Source organism: Meles meles, chromosome X, assembly GCF_922984935.1.
Source record: "Meles meles chromosome X, mMelMel3.1 paternal haplotype, whole genome shotgun sequence".
Lineage (NCBI taxonomy): Eukaryota > Metazoa > Chordata > Mammalia > Carnivora > Mustelidae > Meles > Meles meles.
This window is the reverse complement of record NC_060087.1, coordinates 72,007,651-72,034,456: the sequence shown is the minus strand read 5'-3', so window position 1 is coordinate 72,034,456 and position 26,806 is coordinate 72,007,651. Positions and strand designations below refer to the sequence as shown.

At 36.7% G+C, this 26,806-nt stretch overlaps 1 protein-coding gene across 3 annotated transcripts in view; it reads right to left on the bottom strand.

Moving 5' to 3' along the window:
- The window catches only part of APOOL (apolipoprotein O like), a 125,917-nt gene that overhangs the window by 84,072 nt on the left and 15,039 nt on the right, over window positions 1-26,806 (bottom strand). Inside the window, exon 2 of one of the 3 annotated variants that reach the window (XM_045995387.1) lies at window positions 15,429-15,477. The exons of the other annotated variants lie outside the window; for them this stretch is intronic. Within the exon in view, the coding sequence (XP_045851343.1) occupies window positions 15,429-15,431 (3 nt within the window). The 5' untranslated portion in view covers window positions 15,432-15,477. The remainder of the gene's footprint in view (window positions 1-15,428; window positions 15,478-26,806) is intronic. 3 annotated transcript variants of the gene reach the window in all.

Here is a 26,806-nt window from a genome sequence, read left to right as displayed (position 1 = left end):
CTTCCACAGTATACATACTGTAAATAATACTGCAATAAACATAGGGGTGCATGTATCCCTTTGAATTAACATTTTTGTATGTTTTGTGTGAATACCCAGTAATGCAATTACTGGACCACAGGGTACTTCTATTTTTAATTATTTGAAAAACCATCATAGCATTTGACACAGGGGCTGTACCAGTTTGCATTTCCACAAAAGGTGCAAAAGTGTTCCCTTTCCTCCACATCCTCACTAACATTTCTAATGTTTTCAATTTTACCCATTCTGACAAGATGGTATCTCACTCTAGTTTTGATTTGAATCTCCCTAATGATCTTTGATGTTGAATATCGTTTCATGCATCTGTAGGCCATCTGTATATCTTCTCTGGAAAAATGTCTATCTATGCACATTTTAATTGGATTATTCATTTTTTAGGTGCTGAATTTTTAAGTTCTTTAGGTATTGTCAGTACTAACCCTTTATCAGATATGTCACTTGCAAATATACTCTCCTACTCCACAGGCTGACTTTTAGCTTTATTGATTTTTTTCCTTCACTATCCAAAAGCTTTTTAGTTTGATGATGTCCCTATAGTTTAATTCTGCTTGTTTCCCTTGCCTAAGAGACATATCTAGTAAGAAGTCGCTATAGCCAATATCAAAGAAGTTAATACCTGTGTTCACTTCTAGGATTTTTATAGTTTCAGGTCTTACAGTAGGTCTTTAATCCATTTACAATTTATTTCTGTTTATGGTGTAAGAAAGTGGTCCAATTTCATTATTTTGCATGTTGCTATCCAGTTTTCTGAACACTTGTTGAAGAGACTTGTCTTTTTCCCATTGGATATTCCTTTCTGATTTGTCAAAGATTAATTGACCATATAATTGTGGATACATTTCTGGGTTTTCTATTCTATTCTATTCTAATTTTATGCCAGTACCATACTGTTTTGATCACTACAGCTTTGTAAAATAACCTGACCAATTGTGATGCCTTTTCTTTTACAAGATTGCTTTGACTATTCAGGGTCTTTTGTGGTTCCATACAAATTGTAGGATTATTTGTTCTAGACCCATGAAAAATGATGTTGCTGTTTTGTCAGGCACTGCATTAAATGGATAGATTGCTTTGGGTACTATACACATTTTACCAATATCTGTTCTTTTAGTTCCCAAGCATGAAATGTCTTTCCATTCCTTTGTGTCATCTTCAATTTCTTTAATCAGTGTTTCGTAGTTTTCACCACTTTGGTTAGGTTTGCTGCAAGGTATCTTACTGTTTACTATGTACTTGTAAACAGTACTGATTTCTTCATTTCTCTTTTTGCTACTTCATTTCTGGAGTATAGAAATGGAATAATGTCTGTATACTGATTTTGTATCCAGCAACTTTACGGAATTCTTTTATCAGTTCTAGCAGTTTTATGGTGTGGTATTTTAATTTAGCTATATATAGTACTCCATCATCTGTAAATAGTGAAAGTCTGACTTCTTACTTGCTGATTTGGATGCCTTTTATTTCTTTTTGTTGTGTGATTGCTGTGGCTAGCACTTCCAGTAAAATATTAAATAACAGTGGTGAAAGAGGACATCACTGTTGTGCTTCTGATCTTAGGGGAAATGCTCTCAGTATTTTCCCCATTAAGGATGATATTAGCTGTGGGTTTTTAGCATATGGACTTTATTATGTTAAGGTATGCTGCCCCCAAAGCTACTTCATTTAAGATTTTTAGCATGAATGGATGTTGCAGTTTGTCAAATGATTTTCCACATCTATTGAGAAGATCAAATGCTTCTTATCATTTATTAATACAGTGTATCACACTGATTGATTAGTGACTACTGAACCACTCTTGCAACCTAGGAATAAATCCCACTTGATTGTGGTGAATAATTTTTTTAATGTATGCTTAGATTCAACAGCAAGTACTTTGTTGAGGATTTTTGCATCTATGGCTCCTCAAAGATAATGGCCTGTAGTTGTCTATTTCATGGAGTATTTATCTCATTTTTGTATCAGGGTTATGCTGGCTTTTCTATCTTTTGTAATCATTTAAGAAGAGTAAGTAGTAACTCTTCTTTAAACGTTTGGTAGAATCCTCCCATGAAGCCATTTGGTCCTGGCCTTTGTTGCAAGATTCTGGATTACTGATTCAATTTCTTTGCTGGTGATTGGTCTGTTCAAATTTTCTTTTTTTGCTGCTTCAGTTTTAGCAGTTGGTATGTTTCTAGGAATTTATCTCTTTTAGGTTGTCCAGTTAGTTAACATATAGTTTTTCATACTATTCTACAATTTGTATTTCTCTGCTGTTGGTTGGTATTTCTCCACTTTCACTTATAGTTTTATTTATTTGGGTCCTTTCCTTTTTCTTTTTGGTAAGTCTGGCTACAGATTTGTTAATCTTATTGATATTTTCAAAGAACCAGCTCCTGGTTTCATTGATCTGTTCTACTGTTTTCTGAGTTTCTGTATCATTTATTTCTGCTCTATTCTTTTATTATTTCCTTCCTTCTACAGGCCTTAGGCTTCCTTTGTTGCTTCTCTTCTAGTTGCTTTAGGTACAAAGTTAGGTTGTTTATTTGAGATTGCGCCTGTTTCTTGAGGTAGGCCTGTATTGCTACATACTTCCCTCTTAGGACTGCTTTTGCTGCATCCCAAACATTTTGGTGGTTGTGTTTTAATTTTCATTTGTTTCCATGTATTTTTTTAAACTTTTTTATTTCCTGGTTGACCCATTCATTGTTTGCTACCATGTTATTTAACCTTCATGTACTTGTGTACTTTCCACATTATTTCTTGTGGTGGACTTCCAAGTTTCATATTGTGGTCAGCAAAGGCATATAGTATGACTGCAATCTTCTTGTATACTGTTGATGCCATTTTTAAAAAAGATTTTATTTATTTATTTGACAGACAGAGGTCACAATAGGCAGAGAGGCAGGTGGGGGGGGGGGTGGGGGGAAGCAGGCTCCCTGCCGAGCAGAGAGCCTAATGCAGGGCTCGATCCCAGGACTCGGGGATCGTGACCTGAGCTGAAGGCAGAGGATTTAACCCACTGAGCCACCCATGCACCCCAACAGAGGCCATTTTTTGTGACATAATATGTGATCTATTTTAGTGAATGTTCCACGTACACTTGAAAAGAATGTGTATTCTGCTTTTTTAAAATGGAAAGTTCTGAATACATCTGTTACATCCATCTGGTCCAGTGTGTCATTCAAAGCCATTATTTTTTTGTTGATATTCTATTTGGATGATCTGCCCATCAATGTTATGTGGAGTGTTAAAGTCCCATACTGTTTATTATTGTAGTAGTACTGATTAGTTCCTTAATGATTGCTATTAATCATTTTATGTATTTGGGTGTTCCCATCTTGGGTGCATAAAAATTTATAACTTTTCTATCTTCTTGATGGATTGTCCCCTTTATTATACAGTACCATTACTGTGTCTTGTGGCAGTCTCTGCTTTAAAATCTAGTTTGTCCAATACAAGTATTGCTACTCCAGCTTTCTTATGATACCCATTTGCATGACAAACATTTCTCCATCCTCTCACTTCCAATCTGCGAGTGTCTTTAAGTCTATAATGAGTTTCTTGTAGGTAACATAAATATGTTATTTATTTATTGTTTGTTTAGTTGTTTATCTATTTGACAGAGAGAGAGAGAGCACACAAGCAGGGGAAGCAGCAGAGGGAGGGGGAAAAGTAGGCTCCCTGCTGAGTGGGGAGCCCAATGCAGAGGCTCAGTCCTGGGACCCTAGGATCATGACCTGATCTGAAGGCAGACAATTAACTGACTGAGCCACCCAGGTGCCCCAGTCTGGTTTCTTTCATACGTTTTGATACTATAAATCTTTTGACTGGAGCACTAAGTCCATGTACAAAGTAATTATTAATAGATAAGTATTTATTGCAATTTTATTCCTTGTTTTGTGGTTGTTTCTGGAAATTTTCTGTTCCTTTATTGTATTTCTCTCAGGTTTCACTTATTTTCTTTAGTGATATATTTAGATTTCTTTTTCTTTATCCTTAGCATATTTAGTAATGGTTTTTGATAGATAGTTACCACTAACTTTCTATGTAACCTCTTCTGCAAATGGCAGTTTATTTTAAGTCTATGGTCATTCAAGTATCAATCCATTCTTTCTTCCTCTCCTCCTCATGTTTTAGGTATATGTCATTATATTTTATACTGTTTTTGTGTGTTTACTGCTTTTGTGCTTCCTGCCTCCAATGAGTCCCCTTTAATATTTCTTGCAGAGCTGGGACAGTGGCCACAAACTCCTTTAGTTTTTGTTTGGGAAACTCTTGATCTCTCCTTCTATTTCGAAAAGCAGTGTTGCTAAATTGAGTCTTGGCTGTGTCTTGCTATGGATCTTCTTTGGTTCATTTTGTTGGGGAATCTCTGAGCTTCCTGACTCTGAATACATGTTTCCTTCCCCAAATTAGGGAAGCTTTTTGCTCTTATTTTTTCAAATTAAATTTCTGCTTCCTTTTTTCACTCTTCTTCTGAGATCCCTATAACACAGATCAAGTGTTTGATTAAGTCACTGAGCTCCCTAAGACTGTTCTCATTTGGAATAATTTTCTTCTCCTTTGCTGAGCTTAGTTACTTTCCATTACTGTGTCTGCCAGGTAGTTAATTTGTTCCTCAGCTTCTTCTAGTCTGCTATTTTTTTCCAGCAAGTGAATTTTAAATTTCATTTATTGTGCTCTTCAGCTCTGATTCTTTTATATCTCTTTGTGAAGTGTCTCACTGATATCCTCCATACTCTTCTCAAGTCCACTGAGTATCTTTACGATCATTACTTTAAATTCTCTATCAGCCATATTACTTATATCTATTTTGCTTAGGTCTCTTGCTATGGTTTGGTCTTGTTCTTCCATTTGGGACATATTTCTCTGTCTTCTTATTTTGTTTCTGTGTCTGCTTCTGTATGTTGGTAAAGTTAGCTATGTCTCTTGCTTTTGAAGGTAATGGCCTTAAGAAAAAGAGATCCTACAGGATCCCACAGTGCAGTGTCCAGAGCCTAGCATTTCAGGGACTATGTCCTATATGTGTTACATGTGCTCTGCTGTTGAGTCTTGGCTTCTTTTTCCTTCAATCCAGTTATCTGCAGAGGTTCTCTTTGCTTACTGTGAGCAGTCTTTGGTCCCCAGTAGGTTGGGGCACATTTTACCATGATGTACAGTGGTCTTCTTGTGAAATGAGATCTGCGCCCAGCACCTCTGGAACTGAGGTCCTACAAAACACACAGGCTGGGAGAGTGGTACTGGCAAGGTTTGCTCATATCTTCTGGGCGAGGGGCTTGCAGCACCAGGACTAAGTATAGCATGACTGGGAGGTGAGAATCCACAGAAGCATGTTGGATGAGGGGATGGGCAGGACTTGGTATAAGATGTTAAGAGTGTCTGTGGTGCTCTGGTTCCCTCAAGTGGCCACTATTCATACCTGGAGGTGGGGGAGGGAATTAGTGCCTGCCATCTCCTTTGTTCCTGGAGAGGTCTCCCTATGATCCCTGTCTCTCCGGGCCATTCTCTGAGATGAGTAAACAACTACCTCCCGTATGCCCCTGGTGATTTTCAAACTGCTGCTTCCAGGCTATATCTCTGGAGTTTGTCCTGCCAGTTGTCACATCATTTTCTAGGTTACTTAAGCTGATGAGAGTGTTATCTAGGTATATTTGTGGGATAAGGTGAGCTTAGAGTCCTACTACTACGTCATCTTCCCAACCAACCTCATATGCAGAGATATTTTAACACTGACCATGTATCTGATATTAGGGAATTTCTATGCATGATTATTTTTTAAAGAGTTCCAGTTTTTTAAGAGATATATGCTAATATTTTTACAGATGAAATATGTCTGGGATCTGCTTCAAAATATTCCAGGGGTGGGTAAAGATGAAAGAAGATTTGCCAGGACTTGATTATTGCTGAAGCTCAGGGACAGGCATATATTATATACATTACATTTATGTTATATTATGCTATACTACGCCATTGTATTTCACACTGTTTTCTGTACTTTTGTAAATGTTTGAAATTCTCCAAAATAAAAAACTTTTACTTCCATGAAACTTATGATATATCCCATTATTATTTGTCAACAGCATTTTTCAGTTGAAACAAGGGCAGTTTACTAATATTGATAAAAGGCAGGAACAGAAGAAAGCATTCTAGAATTCCAGCTTTAATGTTCTACTGCACTTGAGTACAAAGTTTATATCTCTTGCTTACTATGTACTCTCATCCTGTCATTCAACAAATATTTTCTTAAAAAGATTTGTTTATTTAAGAGAGAGAAAGCACGAGTGGAGGGAGGGGCAGACGGAGAAGCAGATTCCCTGCTGAGCACGGAGCGTGATCTCAGGACCCTCAGTTCATGATCTAAAGAAGTCGGACACTTAACTGAGACAACCAAGCACCCCTCAACAAACATTTTCAAGTGCCTAATGTATAATTTAGGTGCTGGGTTACTAAAATGATTAATATATAATCCATACCCTCAAAGAATCATAGTCTAGTAGAGAAGATAAATATATAATACAAAAAAAGGGCCCATAGTGATGAATTTTATAATACGGGTAGGTACAGAGTGCTAACGGATCCACCACCCTAACTAGACCAGGCCTTTGCTGCCTGATTGGTAAAATAATGGAGAGAGGAGAGACTTCAGAGTGAGAATGGGTGTCAATTTTAAAATGTTGTAATACTACTTATCTCATAGGAACAAGCAGAGAAAAGGGGCTCATATATTTTAATTATAACCATCATCATCATTTCCATCATCACCAATCTCCTAGCCAAAAAGCCACCACTCCATTCTCATCTAATTCCAACCAACTGTAATTACCACTGTCAAACTAAAAGCATTCTTTTGTCAGATTACTACTCTGCTCAAAAAAATTGCTGTCCTCTTGCCTAGAACACTATTTAAAACCATTTTGTACTTTATACTCTCCATAATTTATCTCCAATCCATACCGATAGTCTTATTTCCCACTATTCCCCAACAATTATCCTTTTTTTAACTTCTTTTTTTAAATTTAAATTCAATTTTTAAATTTAATTTTTTTTAATTTAAATTCAAGTAGCCAACTTATACTACTTATACATCATTAGTTTTAGATGTAGTGTTAAATGATTTACCAGTTGTCTATAACACCCAGTGCTCAATCACATCATGTGCCCTCCTTAATGCTCATCACCTAGTTACCCCAACCACCCACCCATCTCCACTCTAGCAACGCTCAGTTTGTTTCTTATAGTTAAGAGTTTCTTATGGTTTTTCTCCCTCTCTGATGATTTCCCATTCAGTTTCCCTCTTTTCCCCAATGGTCCTCTGCCCTGTTTCTTGTATTTCACATATGAGTGAAACCATAAGATACTTGTCATTCTCTGACTGACTTACTTCACTCAGCATAACACCCTCCAGTTCCACCCATGTCAATGTAAATGGTAAGTATTTATCTGTTCTGATGGCTGTGTAATATTCCACGGTACATATATGCCACATCTTCCTTATCCATGGACATCTCAGCTCTTTTGACACACTGGCTATTGTGAACATTGCTGCTATGAACACTGGGGTACCCCTTTCTTTCACTGTATTTGTATTTTTGAGGTAAATACCTAGTAATGCAATTGCTAGATCATATGGTAGCTCTATTTTTAACTTCTTGAGAAACCTCCATACTGTTTTCCAGAGTGGCTACACCAGCTTACAATTCCTACCAATAGTGTAAAAGGGTTCCCCTTTCTCTGCATCCTCGCCAACACATGTTGTTTACTTTCTTGTTAATTTTAGCCATTCTGACTGGTGTGAGGTGGTATCTCATTGTGGTTTTGATCTGTATTTCCCTGATGCCAAGGCATGTGGATGTCTTCTTTCTAGAAATGTTTGTTCATGGCTTCTGCCTATTTCTTGATTGCATTATTTGTTCTTTGGATGTGAACTTTTATAAGTTCTTTATAGATTTTGGAAAATAGCCCTTTATCTGATATGTCATTTGCAAATATCTTCTCTCATCTTCCTAATTTTGACAATGCACAATTCTGAAGTTCAGTGATAATTTTCCAGCGTATAATTTACTACAGATAAGATATTGCCACCTTGTTTCTCTTAAACCTACAAGGGAAGTTCTGAACACGTATTACATTATATCAAAATAATATTCTAGATTATATGACCAGAATCCCTCTTTTTACCCACATTGAACATCTTGAACGTGGAGACGACCAGAGGGAATTTCAAAAAATGAGAGGTAAAAGTCATTTACAATCACACACAATGAAAATCTACTTCCTAGTTAAATAAATTAATTTGAAAACTTCACTCTAAAGATATTTTTTTGTTGTTGTTTTTTGATGGAGAGAATGTAGGTGTGTGTGAAGTCGAGGAAGTAGAAAGGAGAAATGGATAATTGCTACTAAACACAAAAAATGGAGTAAATGTAGTAATTACAATTTGATTAGCAACTTAAGAATTTCAAAGTGTCCAAAAAAATTGGAAAGTGTTCATATCTAGTAATACCACTTAGTCGAGCATCAGGATACCTGTGTTTAATCCCAGTTCTGTTCTTAAACAACTACATAATCTCTGGGCCAAAGTCTCCCTATTTATAAAATGAAGGACCTCAAGCAGACAATTTCTTAGGACCCTTAGAACTATATTGTCCAATATGGTAGCCACTACCAACATACGCTATTTAAATTTATATTTCAATTAATTAAAATTAAATAAAATTGAGAATGCAGTTCTTTCATCCCCTAACCACATTTCAAGGCCTCAAAAGATAAATGTGACTCTAGTGGCCACCACACTGGACAGCACCAAAACAGAACATTTCCATCACTGAAGAAGTTTTATTGGGTTGCTTTAGAGCTCCAACATTACATTTTTCTTATGATTGTATCAGAAGGAAGAGATTAAGATTTCAATGAGATATATGCACCTCCATATTTATTGCAGCATTATTCACAATTGCCAAGATATGGAAACAACTCAAATGCCCATCAATGAACACATGAAAAAGAATGTGGTACATATACAAAATGGAGTATTATTCAGCCCTGAGACAGAATGATATCCTGCTATTTGTAACAATATGGATGGACCTTGAGCACATGATGCTGAGTAAGATAAATCAGAGAAAGACAAGTACTGTATGAAATCATTTATATGTGTAATCTAAAAAGTCAAACCTGTAAAAAACAATAAAATGGTAGTAACCAGGGGACAGAGATAGATAAGATTGATGGTGTTTAAGTGTACAAACTTGTAACAAGTAAAAAAAAAAAAATAGAAATTGAAAGCACAGTACAGTGAATACAGATAATATTGTACTATAATTATGTAATATGATAAGTATCATTAAAATGGCAATCATATTACAGTATATACATATATCAAAGTAAAACACTGTATATGTAAAACACTGTATATCTTTAACTTACACAATGTTACATGTCAAGTTTATTTGGTAAAAAATTATTTACATGGTTTCTGCTTTTACACATACCAACCTTTTTTTTCCATTTCTTTTAAATTTAATTTGTGTGTGTGTGTGTGTGTTCCAAAATTCATTGTTTATGCACCACACCCAGTGCTCCATGCAATACATGCCCTCCTTAACACAAACATATCAATCTTAACTCTACATCCATCTATTTAGGGTTTATGCTGACCTGAAGGCAGCAGAAGAAAGAGCTGGATGTTTTTCAAGCTACTGCAGAGGAATATAATGGCATTATACTTTCAAGAAAGTAAAAAAGAAAATTTAAACATTAGTGATTTTATTCTTACATAGGATTGGTTCTGAACATGATTTAAATCTATAAATCAGAGATAGTCTTATAAAATCATAAAAACAAACCTATTTATATATATATATATAAATTTACATTTTTCCCAGTTTTTTTAAATGTTGAGGTTTTTTTTTAAGATTTTATTTATTTATTTGACAGAGAGAGACCACAAGTAGGCAGAAAGGCATGCAGAGAGAGGAGGAAGCAGGCTCCCTGCCGAGCAGAGAGCCTGATGCGGGGCTCGATCTCAGGACCCTGGGATCATGACCTGAGCTGAAGGCAGAGGCCTAAACCACTGAGCCACCCAAGCGCCCCCATTTTTCCCATTCTTTAAGCAAAGATTAGTCAAGCACAATGCTAGGTACTAGGAATATAAACATAAAAAAAATATGCTCCTACCTCTCCCACACCCCATCTCAGAGGAAGCTCACCATCACTTTTCTAACCTTGTATCTATTCATTACTCTCCTTCAGGTACTCTTTGAGTATAAATTCAATTGGTTGCCTGTCTCCATGTCATCACCCCTTTTAATACCCTCTGTACTAAAATTCTGGCCAGTCTTAAGAACTACTTGTTATGACACTACTTATGTAGTTCTTCCTAACTTAATTCTATTTGTTTTGTCACTCTATTTTGAACGCTACAGACTGCATTTCACTTGATGACAAGGACACTCAACAGTGTTGTAGCCATTTTACCCCAGGCTTGTACCAAGGATACCTTTTAGTATAAATTAGTAACAGCAGAATATCAGGTCAAAATAACCTATCTTTGGACAAATGTAAGATCCAAGGACTAAAATATGAAGTAATCATATCATCTTTATCCATGCTTTAGATTTTCATTGGGCCTACAAATCATCACATTTCTGATGTGTTAGAACTTAGAACAGGGGGTAAAAATGAACATATTCAAGATAACCTCTCTGTTTATACATTATTGTGTATTATCCCACAGGTTTAAAATTAGAAGAAGCCAGCTTTGGCATGAAACAGGTCTTTCATCTGAAATTTCTTACAATATGAAACACAAGGTTTACGAAATACTAATGTGGTATAATTTATTAACTATCACCAGAAATCTACTAATAAACCCAAAATCCATTAGATACTATATTTTTGCTTATTTGACATGAAAACTGTCAAATCATGAATTTGCTTATTTTTCTCTCAGTCCTGAACTGACATTTTTGTTAAAAACAAAGAGTATCACCTGGGAAAAATACTGAAGCTTTCTCCTTATACTATAAACATAAGGCTGCTTTTTCTTGATAGTTATCCACTGTCGTCCAGCATTTTTCTAAAACTATATATATATATATACATATATATATATATATATACATATATAGATGAATAGCAGTTTTATTAGTTCTAGTCTAACAATACTATGGGGACACATGATGATCAAGCATGATCCCAAAGTGAAATAAAGGGGATGACACTTTCAAAGAAAGATATTTTTGTACAATGACATCAAACTTGGTCAATATTAAGATATTTTTAAAGAGAGGAGTTAAGATGGTGGAAGATTAGGAGGATCCAGAGCTTCTCATCCCTCGAACACAGCTAGATAGTTATCAAATTATTCTGAACACCCAAAAAGTTAATGAGAGGTCTAAGAGAACAAAAACTGCAAAACCAATCTACCAGTTGAAAAGCAACCACCTCTTGGAAGGTTGGAGGTGTGGAAGCTCACCTGAGGGAGACACAGCTGTGGATGCAGTGGTGGGGAGAAAGACTGCTTGGAGCATATGCAATGTATTAGAAGCAACTGGGGACAAAATCTGAACTTTTACATTCTCTGTTGTGGAGGACATTCCTGGATTAAGGGTGCTCAGGTGGCAGGGAGGGGCAGAATACCAGGAGTGACAGGGTGGTCTGAGGTTCTCCTGGGTTGCAGGAAGAATGGGTCGCACCAAGGTGCTGAGCTATTTCCACTTATAGGAGCCAGCAAGCCTGCAGAGAACAGCGAGTCTTGGTACAGGGTTTCTGCTATAAACTGCAAACTGCCAGGTGGTCATGTGACTGCTTTTCTGGGACAGGATGGCAAGTGTGGCAAGACTCTCCCCTAGAGGAACCGTGTGGGTCTGTGGCACCAACATCCATGGAATTTGGAGTTTTGACCTGGTCACACACCTGAGAGGCTTGGATATGCACAGGGTGAATCCAGGGTTCAGATAGAAACTAGAGAAACAAATAGGGTGACTGACTCCTTTTCTGTGAGGGCTCATTGAAGGGCTACAGAGGAGCATGCAGCCATTTTCGTCCCACCCATCAGTGCTAAAAGGCTTCAGGGAGCAAAAGAGCGCCACCTACTGGAGGCCAGGGACTTATACACCAAGCCCCAGGTCCCTGCAACCTGGGGAAGCATTTCCACTGAAACAAGTCTTCTGAGAATCAGTGTAGCAGGCCCCTCCCCCAGAAGACCAGCACAAACTAGTTGGCAGCAAGTTTTTTGATCATACAGTGCTGCAAAGCTTCAGTGCTAGAGGGGATAGGATTGAGCTTCCATTTTACTTGTATTATTTCTTTTACTTTTAAGATCTTTTATTTTCTTATATTTTCCAATTCCTTCTAAATTTCTGTTACTATTTTATTTATATATATGTATGCTTTGTATATCTATCTATACAGAGGGATATTATTTTTGGTCTACTTTATTTATTTATCCTTATTTTGGAATGTAGATTCTTTTAACAAGCAGACCAAAACACACACAGGATTTTTTTGTTTGTTTGTTTTCTTATTTTGTGTTTTTGTTTTTTGCTTCTGTTTTTTTTTGGGGGGGGGATTTAATTCTTTTTTTCTTCTTCCCTCTTTTCTTTTCTAGACAAAATGATGAGATGGAAGAATTCACCCCAAAACAAAGAACACAAGGTAGAACTCACGGCCAGGAATTTATTCAATACAGACACAAATAAGCTGTCTGAACTAGAACTTAAAACAATTATAAGGGGGGCACCTGGGTGGCTCAGTGGGTTAAAGCCTCTGCCTTCGGCTCAGGTCATGATCCCAGCGTCCTGGGATCGAGCCCCGCATCGGGCTCTCTGCTCAGTGGAGAGCCTGCTTCCCTTCCTCTATCTCTCTGCCTGCCTCTCTGCCTACTTGTGATCTCTGTCTGTCAAATAAATAAATAAAATCTTAAAAAAAAACAATTATAAGGATACTACCTAGACTTTAGGACACTAGAGAATCCCTTATTATAGAGATAAAAGAACTAAAAGCTACGCAGGCTGAAAATAAAAATGCTATAACTGAGATGCAAACACAAATAGAGGCCACAAAAAGGAGAAGAATGAATCAGTGATACTCAAGATAAAATTATAAAAAATAATGAAGCCAAAAAGAAGAGTGAAAGAAAGGTGATGAACCATGAAGGTGTACTTAGAGAACTCAGGAACTTACTAAAACATAACACTCATATCATAGGAGTTCCAGAAGATTAAAAGAGAGATAAAGGGGCAGGTTTACTCAAACAAATTAAGTTTGAATAGGGAAGTACAGAGATACCAAAAACCAAGAAGCACAGGGACTCCCACTAAATTAAACAAAAGCCAGCCATTGCAAAGGCCTATCATAGTCAAATACACAAACACAGCAAGGAAATAATTCTGAAAGCAACAAGGGGAAAAAAGTCCTTAACCTACAAGGAAAGACAGATCAGGTTCACAGCAGATGTGTCCACAGAGACTTCGCAGGCCATAGAGCAGTGGAAGAAAATATTCATCATGTTGAATGGGAAAAATATACAGCCAAGAACTCTTTAACAAACAAGGCTGTCATTCAAAACAGAAGGAGAGGTAAAAAAATTTTCAGATGAGCAGAAACTAAAGGAGTTTGTGACCACTAAACCAGCCCTGAAAGAAATTTTATGGGGGATTCTCTGAGTGGAGAAAAAAAGACCAAAAGCAAAAAATGAAAAGGACCAGAGAACACCACCAAAAACACCAGCTCTACAGGTAACATAATAGCACTAAATTGTATCTATCAATAATCATTCTGAATGTAAAAGGACTAAATGCACCAATCAAAAGACACAGGGTATCAGACTGGATAGAAAAACAAAACTCATCAACAGGCAACTTACAAAAGACTCATCTTAGACCCACAGACACCTCCAGAGTGAAAGTAAGGGGATGAAGAACAATTGATCATGCTAACAGACATCAAAAGAAAGCCCGAGTAGCAATATTGATATCAAACTAGATTTTAAAATAAAGACTGTAACAAGAGATGAAGAAGGGCATTAATTATAATGAAGAGGTCTATCAATCAAGAAAATCTAACAATTGTAAATTTTTATGGCCCTAAATTGGGAGCACCCAAATACATAAATCAATTACAAACAAACATAAATAAAATCATTGATGATAATACAATTATAGTAGGGGACTTTAACACTCCATTTACAGCAAAGGACAGATCATCTAAGGAGAAAATCAACAAAGAAATAATGGCTTTGAATGACACACTGGATCAAATAGACTTAAAGGATGTATTCAGAACATTTCATCCTAAAGCACCAGAGTACACATTCCTATGCACTCAAAAAGCGTGCACAGGAAACACTTTCCAGAACAGATCACATACTGGGTCACAAATCACGTTTCAACCAGCATGGAAAGATCGAGATCATACCATGCAAATTTTAGACCACAACACTATGAAACTGGCAGTCAACCACAAGGAAAAAAAATTAGAAACACCTCAAACACATGGAGGTTAACCAGGAATGGGTTAACCAGGAAATTAAAGAAAATTTTTTAAAAATACATGGAAGCAAAAGAAAATGAAAGCATGACATCCCAAAACCTTTGGAATGCAGCAAAAGCAGTCCTAAGAAGAAAGTATATTATAGTACAGGCTTACCTCAAGAAGTAAGAAAAGTCTCAATACATAAACCTAACCTTACACCTACAGGAGACAGACTAGGAACAGCAAATAAAGCCTAAAGCCAGTGGAAAAAGGGAAATAATAAAGATAAGAGAAGAAATAAATGACATAGAAACAAGAAAAACAAAAACACAGTAAAACAGATTAAAAAAACTAAGAGATGCTTATTTATAAGAATTAAAATGGATAAACCCCTAGCTAGATGTATCAAAAAGAGAAAGGACCAAAATAGATAAAATCATGAATGACAGAGGAAAGATCACAACCAATACCACAAAACACAAACAATTTTAAGAGATTACCATAAAAATTACATTCCAACAAACTGGGAAACATGAAAGAAATGGACAAACTCCTAAAACCTTACAAACTACCAAAACTGAAACAGGAAGAAATGGAAAATTTGGACAGACCCATAACAGCAAACAAACTGAATCAGTAATCAAAAATTTCCTAATAAACATAAGTCCTGGGCTGGATGCCTTCTCAGGGGAATTCTACCAGACACTTAAAGAAGAGTTAATACCTATTTTTCTCAAACTGTTCCAAAAAATAGAAATGAAAGGAAAACTTCCAAACTCATTCTACAAAGCCAGCATTACCTTGATTCCAAAACAAGACAAAGGCCCAACTATAAAGGAGAATTACAGGGCAATATCCCTGATGAACATGTAAAAATTCTCAATAAAATACTAACAAACTGAATTCAACAGTTCACTAAAAGAATTATTTACCATGACCAAGTGTGATTTATTCCTAGGATTCAGGGGTGGTGCAATAATCCTTAAAAAAAAAAAAAAAAAGTGATATACCACATTAATTAAAAAAAGGACCTGTCATAAAAAAAAAAAGGATCCTGTCAACAGATACAGAAAAAGCATCTGACAAAATACTCCTCCTTTCCTGATAAAAACACCCAACAAAGTAGGGATAGATGGAACATACCTCAACATCATAAAGCCATATGCAAAAGAACCACATCTAATATCATCCTTGTAAGGACCTATTTAGAAACTATCCCTGCTTCCCTTCCCCCAGGGGACTTACTTGGAGACAAGTCCCGGAAACCAGCCTCAGGTAACAAAGCTCAAATACAAGGGTGGGTCAGGCCAGGTGGAGACATCCGATCAGTTGGGGGGTTGCATACTGTCTCCCTAGCTACCAAGGAGTAGGGGCCCCCACCCTTTAGGAACCCTTTTGGCACCAATCCTAATCAAGATGTAATAGGCTGGTTCAAATGTCTACTAGGGTAAATTGTAATTCAATTGGTCACCTAGCATCACTGTGGAGTTTCCTGTGTGTGTTACAATCTCATTGGTCACCTGTGCGTGGCCAGGCCTGACCGCATGGCCTTTGCCCTTAAAAGCTAGTCTGTGAAACAGAGAAGGGTCACCCTCTCTTTGTAAGAAGTACGGCCCTGGCCGGCCAGTTTGATTCTTGATGCTTGGCGTGAAATAAAGCTTTGCTTGACCTTCGCTTTCTATCAGTCTCGCTCCTTTAATCACGGACCCATTACTGGGGCATAACAATCCTCAATGGGGAAATACTGAGAGCCCTACTGTCAGGAACAAGACAAGGATGTCCACTCTCATGATTACCATTTAACATTGTACTGGAAGTCTTAGCCTCAGTAATCCCGCAACACAAAGAAATAAAAGGAATCCAAATTGACAAGGGAGAAGTTAAACATTCAGTATTTGCACAGGACATGATATTATGTAGAAATGTAGAAGTAATTCATAAAAAAAATTGCTAGAACTCATACATGAATTCAGCAAAGTCACAGGATATAAAACCAATGTGCAAAAATCAGTTGCATTTCTATACATCAGTAACAAAGCAGCAGAAAAAGAAATCAAGGAACTGATCCCATTTGTAACTATGCCAAAAACAATAAGATAACTAGGAATAAATCTAACTAAAGAAATAAATGATCTATACTCTCAAAACTATAAAACAATTAGGAAAGAAATTGAAGAAGACATAAAGAAATGGAAAAGCATTCCATGTTCATGGATTGGAAGAACAAACATTTTTAAAATGGCTATACTACCCAAAGCAATCTATACATTTAATGCAAACTCCAACAAAACACCACCAGCACTTTTCACAGAGCTAGAACAAAGCATCCTCCATATGTGCGGAATCACAAAAGACCCCAAATTGCCAAACCAATACTGAAAAAGAAAAACAAACTTGGAGGCATCATGACTCTAGATTTCAAGCTATACAAGTGCCCTTCTTAATACCCATCACACATCTAGCCCATTCACTAAAATAATATATATTACTTAGCCATCAAAAAAGAATGAAATCTTCGGGCGCCTGGGTGGCTCAGTCGGTTAAGCATCTGCCTTCGGTCTGGTCATGATCTAAGGGTCCTGGGATCAAGCCCCGAATCGGGCTCTCTGCTCAGCAGGGAGCCTGCTTCCTCCTCCCTCTCTCTGCCTCTCTTCTACTTGTGATCTCTGTGTCTCTCTGTCAAATAAATAAAATCTTTTAAAAAATGAAATCTTGCCATTTGCAATGATTTGGGTGGAGCTAGAATGTGTTATGCTAAGTAAAATAAGTCAGTTAAAGAAAGACAAATACCGGGGCACCTGGGTGGCTCAGTGGGTTAAAGCCTCTGCCTACGGCTCAGGTCATGATCCCAGCGTCCTGGGATCAAGCCCCGCATCGGGCTCTCTGCTCAGTGGAGAGCCTGCTTCCCTTCCTCTATCTCTCTGCCTGCCTCTCTGCCTACTAGTGATCTCTGTCTGTCAAATAAATAAATAAAATCTTAAAAAAAAAAAAAGACAGACAAATACCACATGCTCTCACTCAATGTGGAATTTAAGGAAGAAAACAGATGAACATATGAGAAGGGGGAAAATTAAAAAAGGAGAGAGGGAAGCAAAGCTTAAGAGACTCTTCCTGATACAGAACAAACTGTTGATAGAGGAAGGTTGGTGGGGAATGGGCTTCAGTGTGATGGGTATTAAGGAGGGCACTTGTTATGATGAACACTGGGTTTTGTATGTAAGTGATGAATCACTGAATTCTACTTCATGAATGAATAAATGAATACTGCACTGTAAAAAAAGAGACATTTTTAAAGACTGACTGATTTTACAGAAAGAAAGAAAGCACACACATGCAGAGGGAGAGGCAGAGGGAAAGGAGAAGGTGAGAAGCGGACTCCCACTGAGCACAGAGCCCATCGTGGGCCTTGATCTCAGGATCCTGAGATCATGACTTGAGCCAAAATCAAGAGTTGGACACTTAACTGACTGAACCACCCAGGCCCTCCAAAATTTTATTTAAGAACATGCAAGGTGTTACCGATTGAATGTTTGTATCCCCCCAAATTCATACATTGAAGCCTTAACCCCCTAATGTGATGGTATTATAGGGTAGGGCCTTTGATAGGTAATTAAGTCTAGAAGAAGTCACTAGGGTAGAGCCCCTACAAGGGGATTAGCCCTCTCTTTCTCGTAAGCATACACAAAAATGTATCACATGAGCATCAACTTGACAGTGGTGGTCTGCAAGCCAGGAAGGCAGCCCTCATTTAAGAATCAAATCTGCTGGCATCCTGATCTTGGATATCCTAATCTCTGAACTGTGAGAAATAAATGTTGCTTAAGCCACTCAGTCTATATTTTGTTATAGTAGCCAGATCTGACTAAGACACATAGTATGACTCCAATGTAAGGAGATTAAATTTCTTTTGGCTTTTAGAAATGTGTATTTCACAAACCATTCTTATTATACATTACAGTATGATCTTAGCTATCTAGAACTTTTAGGTATCTAGAGGAATTCTAAAATATGGGGAGGAGAAAAGAAACAAGATCTCATATTTCAGAATCTCTTGTGGCTAAAAAGCTGTTCCTGAATATCCAGCAACCAACAAAAAGGGAGAAGAACTAAAGAGCTGAGTATTATAGTATTATAGGCAAGAATATTCTAATTGGCTAGCTGTGTTTTGGCAAGTTTAGATTTAGCATACAAAAAACAAGTGGGAGAAGTAACAAAAAATACATGGGATAATAAAGAATTAAAGTAGAAAGAAAGTCATAGCAGATGCATATGCTTTGGCTAAGAAAAAAAAAAAAAACCCAAACAAACAATGAAGCTAAAAATAGATGATGGAATAGCTCAACAATCTGGTAATGGTACCGGTGCTACACCTGAATATAATGTCCCTCAAAACATAAGGGATCGGGGCGCCTGGGTGGCTCAGTGGCTTCAGGCCTCTGCCTTCGGCTCAGGTCATGGTCCTGAGGTCCTAAGATCGAGTCCCACATCAAGCTCCCTTGGGAGCCTGCTTCCTCCTCTCTCTCTGCCTACGTATGATCTCTGTCTGTCAAATAAATAAAATCTTTAAAAAAAAAAAAAAGATATGTCTATAAAGGCAAAGGAAACAAAAGCAAAAATGAACTTTTGGGACTTCATCAAGGTCAAAAGCTTCTGCACAGCAAAGGAAACAGTCAACAAAACAAAGAGGCAACCCGCGGAATGGGAGAGGATATTTGCAAATGACAGTACAGACAAAAGGTTGATATCCAGGATCTATAAAGAACTCCTCAAACTCAACACACACAAAACAGATAATCATATCAAAAAATGGGCAGAAGATATGAACAGACACTTCTCCAATGAAGACATACAAATGGCTATCAGACACATGAAAAAATGCTCATCATCACTAGCCATCAGGGAGATTCAAATTAAAACCACTTTGAGATACCACCTGACACCAGTTAGAATGGCCAAAATTAGCAAGACAGGAAACAACGTGTGTTGGAGAGGATGTGGGGAAAGGGGAACCCTCTTACACTGTTGGTGAGAATGCAAGTTGGTGCAGCCACTCTGGAGAACAGTGTGGAGATCCCTCAAGAAATTAAAAATAGAGCTTCCCTATGACCCTGCAATTGCACTGCTGGACATTTACCCCAAAGATACAGATGTAGTGAAAAGAAGAGCCATCTGTACCCCAATGTTTATAGCAGCAATGGCCACGGTCGCCAAACTGTGGAAAGAACCAAGATGCCCTTCAACGGATGAATGGATAAGGAAGATGTGGTACATATACACGATGGAGTATTATGCCTCCATCAGAAAGGATGAATATCCAACTTTTATAGCAACATGGACGGGACTGGAAGAGATTATGCTGAGTGAAATAAGTCAAGCAGAGAGAGTCAAGTATCATATGATTTCACTTATTTGTGGAGCATAACAAAGAACATGGAGGACATGGGGAGATGGAGAGTAGAAGGAAGTTGAGGGAAATTGGAAGGGGAGATGAACCATGAGAGACTATGGACTCTGAAAAACAACCTGAGGGTTTTGAAGGGGTGGGGGGTGGGAGGTTGGGGAACCAGGTGGTGGGTAATAGGGAGGGCACGTATTGCATGGAGCACTGGGTGTGAGGCAAAAACAATGGATACTGTTACACTGAAAATAAATTTAAAAAAATTAAAAATTAAAAAAAATTAAAATGCCATTTTATTTTTTAAGTATAATTAATACACAGCTTTAAATTAGTTTCAGGTACAAAATATAATGACTGAAAAATTCTATATATTACTCAGTGTTCATCATGATAAGTATACATACTCTTAATCTCCTTCACCTATCTCACCCACTTTCTCACCCACCTCCCTTCTGGCATTCTAGTTTGTTCTCTATATTTAAGTCTGTTTTTTCTTTCTTTTTTTCTTTGTTCATTTGTTTTGTTTCTTAAATTCCACATATGAGTAAAATCATTACTGACTTATTTCACTTAGCATTATGCCCTCTAGATCCATCCATGTTGTTGCAAATGGCAAGAGTTCATTTTTTTTAATAGCTAAGTAATATTTCATTCTGTGTGTGTGTGTGTGTGTGTGTGTGTGTGTGTGTATCTGTATACACCATATCTTCCTTATTCTATGGACGGAAACTTGGGTTGCTTCTACACCTTGAGTATTGTAAATAATGTTGCAATAAACACAAGGGTGCATATATCTTTTCAAATTAGTATTTGAAAAAAGTACAACATCCATTCATGATAAAAACTCCCCACAAGGTAGGTTTGGAGGGAACACACCTCATTATAATAAAGGCCTGACATGAAAAATCCATAACTAATATCATATACAACAGTGACAACTGAGATCTCGTTCCTCTAAGATCAGGAACAAGACAAGGATGTCTGCTCTCTCCTCTTTTATTCAACACAGTACTGGAAATTCTAGCCACATAAATCAGACAACAAAAAGAAATAAAAGGCTTCCAAATTGGTAAGGAAGAAATAAAACTTCCACTCTTTGCATATTAACATAATATCATATGTAGAAAACCCTAAAGACAACACCAAAGTAAAGACTCCACCAAATTGGAATGGATAGATGAATTCAGTAAAGTCACAGGATACAAAATACACAGAAATCTGTTGCATTTCTATACACTAATAATAAAGTAGCAGACATTAAGAAAAGAATCCCAATAACAAATGGACCAAAAATAACAAAATACCAAGGAATAAATTAACTAAGGAGGTAAAAGACATCTACTCTAAAAACTATAAAGTTCTGGTGAAAGACACTGAAGATGACACAAACAAATGGGAACATATTCCATGTTCATGGACTGGGAGAATCAGTACTGTTAAAAATTCCATACTACATAAAGCTATCTACAGATTTAATGCAATTCCTATCAAAATACTAAAAGCATTTTTTATAAAACCTGAAACAAATAATCCTAAAATTTGTATGGAGCCACAAGACACCTCGAATAGCCAAAGCAATGTTGAAAAGAACAAAGGATTGGAGGTATCACAATCCCAAATTTTAAGAACTACTACACAGCTGGAGGTATCATAATTCCAGATTTCTAGATATACTACACAGTTGTAGTAGTCAAAAACAGTAGGCTAGTGGCACAAAAACAGACACAGATCGTTGGAAGAGAACGAAGAGTCCAGAAATTAAACCCACATTTTTTTTGTTCAGTTAAACTATGACAAAGGAGGCAAGAATATACAATTGGATAAGGACAGTCTCTTCAACAAATAGTGCTGGGAAAATGGGACAGCTACATGGGAACCAATGAAAATGGACCACTTTCTTATACCATACATAAAAATAAAATGGATTAAAGATCTAAATATGAGACCAGAAACCATAAAATTCCTAGAAGAAAACATAAGCAGTAATTTCTTTGACATTGGCCATAGAAACATTTTTCTAGGTATCTCCTCAGGAAAGGGAATCAAAAGCAAATGTAAATTTACTGGAACTATAGCAAAATAAAAACTTTTGCAAGGCAAAGTAAACTATCAACAAACAAAAAGGTAACATATTAAATGGGAGAAGATATTTGCAAAGGATAAAAATCCATTTTATTTTTTTATTTAAAATATTATTTTAATTCCAGTATAGTTAACAGTGCTGTACTAGTTTCAGATGTACAATAGAGCTATTCAACAATTTCATATCTTTCTCAGTGTTTATCAAGATACGTGTACTCTTAATCCCCTTCACCTATTTCACCCATTACCCTACCCACCTACCCTCTGGTAATCCTCTGCTCTCTATAGTTAAGAGCCTGTTTTTTGGTCTGCCCTTTTTTTAAAAATAAAGATGCCATTTTAAATGCTGTATAGCATCTGGTCTTTCCCTGGAAATTAAATACTGAGGAACACTAAGAGAAAGTAGTGACCTATAGCACATCTGCAAAAGTTAAGGAATATGAAGATGAATGTGCTTATAAAATAAAATTAGTGCTCTAATACATCACTAACAGGAAAGGAGTAAATAGTATTTCTGAATGCCTACTGTGCATGAGAAAGTATTTTGTTAATGGTGCACAAGGCATACTACTATTTTCGATGTAAAAGGAAGCAAGTATCAGCAGTGACCTCTGGAGGACAGAAAAACACTTAGGAAAAGATTGCCTTTGTTTACTGAGCATGTTACATCGCCCATAAAGCTAAGAAAATATATAATATGTATATATAATTTATATACATAAATATCAATATAACATATATATATAATATAAAATGACACCAGAAACCTTTTAATGTAACATTAATTCTAAGATTATTTCTGTGTTCAGTACCCATTCAAGTTCACTATGTTTGCATTTGCATACTGCATACTGTTATTCATTAAGAATATCAGTTATAGCATACAGCATATTACAACTGGCAAAGTTTAAAAAAGACAGTTTAAGATGGATGGGAAGTACCTGGTACATGTGAATTATAATCTTCATCAGAATTAAAGTTCAAGCACTTATAAGGCCTATCTTAAGTTAGCCAGAAAAAATAACTGCCCAGCTTAGCATGGCTTGGATAAATATGGCTTTTACTATATTATTAAATTATAGAATATTAATGTTAAAGCATCAATAAAGCACTGAGTGTTTTAATTATGATGTATGAAAGAACAAAACTATTTTGGAATTTCTAAACACTCAATAATGATAAGTATTACTGAATAACACCTGAAAGTGTCAAAAGTTTATCTTAAATAAAAATTAAAGAAATATAAAATTTTAAAAAAACACATATAGGGAATATAAAGAGTTACACAAATTTACACTTAAAAAAATCCTCCAGAAATGGCACAACAGACTAGCATAATTCAACTTTAGTCAGTATGGTCATCAGGATCAGACAAATAGTTTTCAAAATCAGTAACTGAATTTAAAAGAAAATACCAAACAGCTCACTTTTATACACACATTTGTAGCACAACATATATGTGTGCTATATATAGGAGAGAAATTGGGCTATTATCTACCTTGTGAGGATATGAGAAAGGAATACCAGGTGGCTCAGTCAGTTAAGTATCTGCCTTTAGCTCAGGTTATGATCCCAGGGTCCTGGTATGAAGCCCCAAGGCAGGCTCCCTGTTCGGTGGGGAGCCTGCTTTTCCCTCTCCCTCAGCCCCTACCCCTCCACCCTTCAGTCACGCTCACACTCTCTCTCAAATAAATAAATAAAATCTTTTAAAAAATAAATAAAAATAAAATGTAGGCTCCTTGTCAGTAATTATATGTCTCTTTGTACCCCCAAGGGCTTTATAGGACCAAGAACCTCAAAACTAAGTAAATTTACAGGTTTAAATAAGGCAATATACATAGATAATCTAGCAAGTTCTTTTATGTTTTATGAACATCTGTGGAGGTAAGTGGTAACTAAAGGTCCAAGCTAATCTGAAATTGTAAGATTGATTCAGTGGTGTTAACTTTTTGAGACTCTAGTATGAATTATGAACTATGGTTCCCCCAAATGGAGTTACTCTCAAAATTTTAAGTATGCTTGTAGTCCTCTCTAAAGCATTAAAGACCAAACTAATCCAGCTCACCACAAATAAAATTTATCATGAGCACCTTTTATCCTGATACACAAATAACTTAGAGGATATTTCTCTCATTAAAAATTCTCACATCAATGTTTTAAGAATCATATGTGATACATGTAAAACATATAATTTATAATAGATGAAATTTTATAAACAGTTATGCTAAATAAATGGAAGGTAGCATTCTTATGACACATTTTTTGATTAATTCCAACCTTCTGAAGATTATATTTGAGTAGACAACATAACAAACATGATTCTTTCTTACTGGAAACAGCATTCTACTTTGCATGTGCCATGACAAAATTTCTCGGCCAAATTAATGTGATGATTATCATATCAAATAAATGTTTTAAAATATACTTTATTTCTAAATTGATACATTTTTAGTTAGAATTGTCAATGATACCTTGATTAAGGAATCCTTTACAGAAAAACACTCCTGTATACTATACTGCTTAAATATATACTCTTAAAAAGCCTCATTTTGTGGAGGTCAGAAGTTTGAGAAATGGAAGGAGTTGGAAATGTATGAAAAGGAGTTTCCCTTTCAGTGTGTGGGGCTGGTATCTTTTAGGAGCTGTTCACAAGAAAAAACTCAACACCACATGGCTATTTATACCTCTAGATCACAAGACCTAAGTGGGGAAGAGAAGGAAGTTAGTCTACCATCTTCCATAAAGGAAAAAGTAGATTACTCATCTCCAATTTCTCCCATTTTTTGCTCTTTCTTCTTTTTATTTTTTTTTTATTTTTTTAAATATTTTATTTATTTGACAGAGAGAAATCACAACTAGGCAGAGAGGCAGGCAGAGAGAGAGGAGGAAGCGGGCTCCCCGCTGAGCAGAGAGCCCGATGTGGGGCTCGATCCCAGGACCCTGGGATCATGACCTGAGCCAAAGGCAGAGGCTTTAACCCAGTGAGCCACCCAGGTGCCCCTTCTTTTTATTTTTTTTCAGCAATTATATGTTCCAACTGATCTTAAAGTTTTATTTTACCTTCCTATTTTTTTCTTCTTTTTCCCTTTCCTTTCTTTGTAGACCTCAAGTGCTAATAGCTTGCATCATCAGCAGGGAAGGGAGAACTGTGGATGACTATATCAGTACTACTCTTTCTGGGTGATTTTTGTTATCTATGAACCTAATGTACAAATACTCCTGAGGTAAACAAACACAGGGGTATAACTATATAATTGATGAACTTTAGCCTCTTCTGAAGTACCAGAAGGAGATGGAAGGCAGACAAACTGGCTTGAAAAATCAAGCACTGCTCCTGAATAAACTAATGATTATTGGATCCAACATAAAATGGCAAAAGAAAGATTGGCTTCAAAATACAAGGCTATGTCTCAGGCATAACACCATCTTTGTACTAGAGTTTCAATATCACAATGCAAAGTGACCTTAAAGGTCTTCTGATCCAACCATTTCTCTCATTCTGAATTCAATTTACGTATGACTCCCTTCAGTAATGGGAAACTCCACTGACAGATCATTTCATCCTCTTACAGCTCTATGAAAAATTTCATCCACAGACAAAACTGAAATAACATGCCCATATATTTTCACTGGTCCTGGTTCCACTCCTTTGGGTCATATAGGACTCATCCAGCCATACTTGCCCATGAAAGCATATTTTGATTCTCTTTTAAGTGACTTCTGGAATGTACCCTTGTGTCTCCTGTACTACTTTCTAGGGGTAATAACGCTTTTGACAATGGCAAATGCTACCGAACTCATCTTCTGCTCTACCAGAAATACTACTGTATTTATTTCTGACTAAAAGTAAAACAAGAAAAGGTGCTAATGTAGCATTTTGTAGCCATAGCCTAAGAGCTATTTCTTCACGGAAACGTAAAAGTCTTACATGAAGGTACAGTTTTAACCAGTTGAGTCACTAACAAAAATTTGTATGTATCATGGCACTTATTTTCTTCAAAAAATGAGTGGATGAATCATTTCTAAGAGAATAAGCTATCATTAAATCTACAGAGAATAGCAGAGTCTACCAGCTATGCCATTACTCATTATACTGCTACATGAAAAGCAGATAATTCACTGAAATAGAAAATTTTAAAACACTGCCTATATTTTCTTATAAAATTCGTGAAAAATATAGTGGTACTAAAGAACAAATAAACTACAAAAATGTACCTATACAATTTGGTCCTTCCACAATTGCATATCAAACAGTGTACTTCAAATGAATGAAATGCTAGTTGAGAGAGAAGATGATGGTGGAATAGGAGAACTCTAGGCTCATCCTGTCCCACAAACACAGCTAGATAACTATCAAATCATTCTAAATGCCCCAGAAACCTACCTGGAGACTGGCAGAATGAATTCCACAACTAAAGGGAGAGAAAAAGGCACACTGAAGAAGGTAGGAAGTGTGGACACATGGTTAAGGGGAGAAACGAGCTGTGAGTCCTGCAGAGGAGAGGGAGAACACCTGGGGCATACACTGGGAGATTATTCACTCTTTTTGGAGCACATCCCTGAGAGGTAGCATTCACAAAGATGCCTCTTCCAGGATAAAGGAGCTGGCTGGAGTCATTTCCCTGCCCTGCCCCTCAGCATAACCAAAAAGCCACTTGCAGAAAGCAGATGAGTCCCAATACTGGCAGCCTAACCTGCTTATACCAAGTCCCACACCTCTGTGCTCTGGTGTGGTAACCCTTCTGGGTTAGCCTTCTTCAGTCCCAGCATGGCAAGCACCTTCCCCAGAAGACCATGCAGACCCTAAGGCCTAGAGTTTAAAAGGCAGCA